Here is a 3,424-nt window from a genome sequence, read left to right on the forward strand (position 1 = left end):
ATAATGTCTTAAATGCAAAATTCAAAACGTGTTACCAACCAAGACTTTGGGGGAAATGTTTAAGGTATTGACGATATGACATACTAGGCCTAATCTATGGGGTCCCGACGATATATCTAAATATTTGTGACAACTCCCTTTGGTGATACAGTATCTGCATGTTTTAATGGGGGGATTACTCATAAATGACATGAAGAGAATTTGATTATCATCCTCCAGTGTGCCCTCCTTAGTTTTTGAGAGAGCATAACAGACGAATACTCTCCTGAGCTCCTGAGCAGGTGCACAGAACATGGTGATGTGTCACAAGTTCATTGCAGTTGAATAACAATATCAATCGGCAATAAAACCACGATGGAACGCTCTGGTGTTACCTGACTGCTGTGGAAAACAAACACTAATGCAGCACCTGCAGCCGTCAGTCCCCATGTGAACAATGTACCCAATAAAGTTGGAAAACTGCATTGTAGCCTGCCAACATTGTTGAAATAAAAATCAAAATTAAATGTAACCTCCAATGACAGGAGAGCACGCTAAAGGGCGGTAAACACCAGATGCTGCCTACACATCACATTTTGTTCTAATAGTTTGATTAGATATTTTGTTAGTGCGCGTAGCTGCCTATACGCAAGTACACACCTGCGTACACATCATTTGTTAGAGAGAGGGAGAGAGAGCGCCAATAAAACGTGTAAAGTGAGGACAAATTTCAATCACTGGACAGAAGTTGTGAGGACAGAATTGGACAAATTTCAACCAATGGACAGAAGTTGTGAGGACAAAATTGCACAAAAAAGTTCCCCCCCCCTCTCTCTCTCTCTCTCTCTCTCTCTCTTTCTCTCTCTCTCTCTCTCTCTCTTTTGTTCTCATAAATGTGACCTACAGCATGTGAAAGATGTAGATACAAAATATTAGCTTAGTGAGGACAAGTGGTGTGAGGACATGTCCTTACTGATATTCTCTCTCCAAAACCCTTTTTTCATAATTCGAAAGAGAGTATTAGATAAACTTTCATAGGTATCCCTATAACTATACCTAACATAGTACTTTTTTGCCTTTAGAATAATATATGTGTGTATTCTCGTCTACACATTGTGAGGACGTCCTCACTTAGTAGGTTTGGTCGGAGAGAGAGAGAAAACTACCATTAAATATTTGCGCCTCAAAAATAACTGTTTATATAGTTCCGATTTATGATTAAGATTTAATCAACATCATTCAATCAAATTCAGTCTTTTTTCAATTTCCAATCATCAACATCATGTCGAACACCTTGTACCTTTCAGGATAAGGCTTACATGTATACATGCTCTGCCTGCTGCATAATCTTACTATGTTGAACACAATAAAATACTGTTTAAATCATGTAGAATATCACTTTAATGTACATCATTTAGTAAACGCATTTAAGATATTCTTTGTTATCAATAACATTTACCATACATGTACATGTATATACCATTCGAAAACAACGAAAATAAGTGGACAACACAATTCGTAAAACAACTTTAAGTCAGTTAAAGTACGCATGGTGCGTTGGTATTATAAAACATTTGAGAAAATAAATTTTGTGCGTTCTTTTAACTTTGGAAATTGATAAGAAACTCTGTTTCTATGCACAGAAAATTAGTGATCTCATTGGCAAAACCCAGGAGCTTCCGGCACCAGACCCTGGACCCACAAGCCCCCCCCCCCCCCCCCCCCCCCGCGACTCCTTTCGGTACATTGCATACACTTCATTTTACTTCTGGCTACGCGCCTGGTTACGGTGTATATACAGTAATTTTTTGCATTATGTTTGAACTTGTATTGTATATATATATGTATATGTTTGGGGAAATTCTATCGACTTCAAAAGTAATTTTTTTGAAAGTCAAACTGATTTTCATACACAACTTGCATCAGTTACATGCTCACATCTTTAAATACAGTGCAGGTGCACCTGTTGCAATTCTTGCTACCTCTAGCTGCAAACACTCAACACCAACACCACCGTGCCACCCCTCCGGAGTTTTCTTTTCTTTCTTTCTTTTTTTTTAGACTCTTTAAAATTATTACCTTCTCATACCCCAAACTGAGATCTAATAAAATTTATCTACATGTTTTACAACAGTGTTTGATTGTTCAATTTTTTTCCTAAAAATTCAATAAATTGAATTAAGGCATGCTGAGCGGCGGTTCAGGCGGTGCTAGCCAAACTGACGTAATAAAGGCATCGAAATTATCTAAACTTTATCTGATGAAGAACAACTGTTTTAGATATTTTAAAAATGTTAAAGATGTCGATATGAATTGCTTAAGTTTTATACATTAAAAAAACAAAACAAGTTATTTAGCTTTAAGAGCTTCATTTGTTTATCATAATTCATATGATGTGCAATTACTCCTTCCATAAATAAATACATAAAGATTTGTTCAATGTCAATGTCAATGATTTTCTACCAAACTCATATATATATATATATATATATATATATATATATATATATATATATGACTGTGTCTCCATTTATGTTTTAATATTTTAAAAAAGGTCATATTCGGGGCTCTAACTCAAGATCCCAACACTGGTCCCAAAGCGAACGCTCTACCTCTAGGATACCCAGCGCCACCGCGACCGTTGAAACACCAAACTAAAAACATGTTTTTCCGTGAACATGATGGGATGGTGTAACAAAAAGCAATTTTTATTTTTTCCATTGTCACCATAGGGGGTATGAAGGTCCTCAACATTGTAGGAAAGCATACGCACGTAACAAAAACTAATGACAGGAATAAACTTTGTCTAATGGATTTGGGCTGCATACAGAACAACCCCTCATGTTATAAGAAACTTTTCTTAATTCAAAGTATCAGTTTCTAATCTCTACTGTATCTCCGTTAGGATTTTAACACTAGACTGAAGCTAGCAGCCCCTAACCACCAGTCAATAAGAAAATCCATCAAAGTTCTGAGAGTACTCAGAGAGAAAACTAATCTTGCAAATAATCGATTATAATTGATAAAAAAAAATTAACAAATAATAGAAATATTCTTAATTATCAAGTTTGATACTTGTAGGCAATTTCAAGAGCTCAACGTCCCGCTCGAGAATATTTCACTCACATGGAGACGTCACCATTGGCGGTGAAGGGCTACAAAATTTAGGCCTATGCTAGGCCTTGATACTTACGGCCTTTGAGCAGGGAGGGATCTTTATCGTGCCATACCTGCTGAGACACGGGGCTTTGGTTTTTCCAGCCTCATTTAAATGGCCATCCCATTTAGTCGCCTCTTACGACAAGCAAGGGATACTGAAGACCTATCTGATATTCTAACCCGGGTCTCCAAAAGATCCGTAATGAAGGGAATGATAACTTTTAAAATCTTTGAAGAGTCCATGGAAGGAGTATGGATACAAGGTAGGGAACCCCTTGGACTATCA

At 37.0% G+C, this 3,424-nt stretch overlaps 1 protein-coding gene across 1 annotated transcript in view; it reads right to left on the reverse strand.

Moving 5' to 3' along the window:
• The window catches only part of LOC125670014 (zinc transporter ZIP11-like), a 36,631-nt gene extending 36,135 nt beyond the window's left edge, over positions 1-496 (reverse strand). Inside the window, 2 exon segments of the mRNA XM_048904906.2 lie at positions 375-451; positions 454-496. Coding sequence (XP_048760863.2) covers positions 375-451; positions 454-481 — 105 coding nt within the window. The 5' untranslated portion in view covers positions 482-496.
• Positions 497-3,424: the final 2,928 nt, after the last annotated feature.

The sequence above is a fragment of the Ostrea edulis genome, chromosome 4 (genome assembly GCF_947568905.1).
Source record: "Ostrea edulis chromosome 4, xbOstEdul1.1, whole genome shotgun sequence".
Lineage (NCBI taxonomy): Eukaryota > Metazoa > Mollusca > Bivalvia > Ostreida > Ostreidae > Ostrea > Ostrea edulis.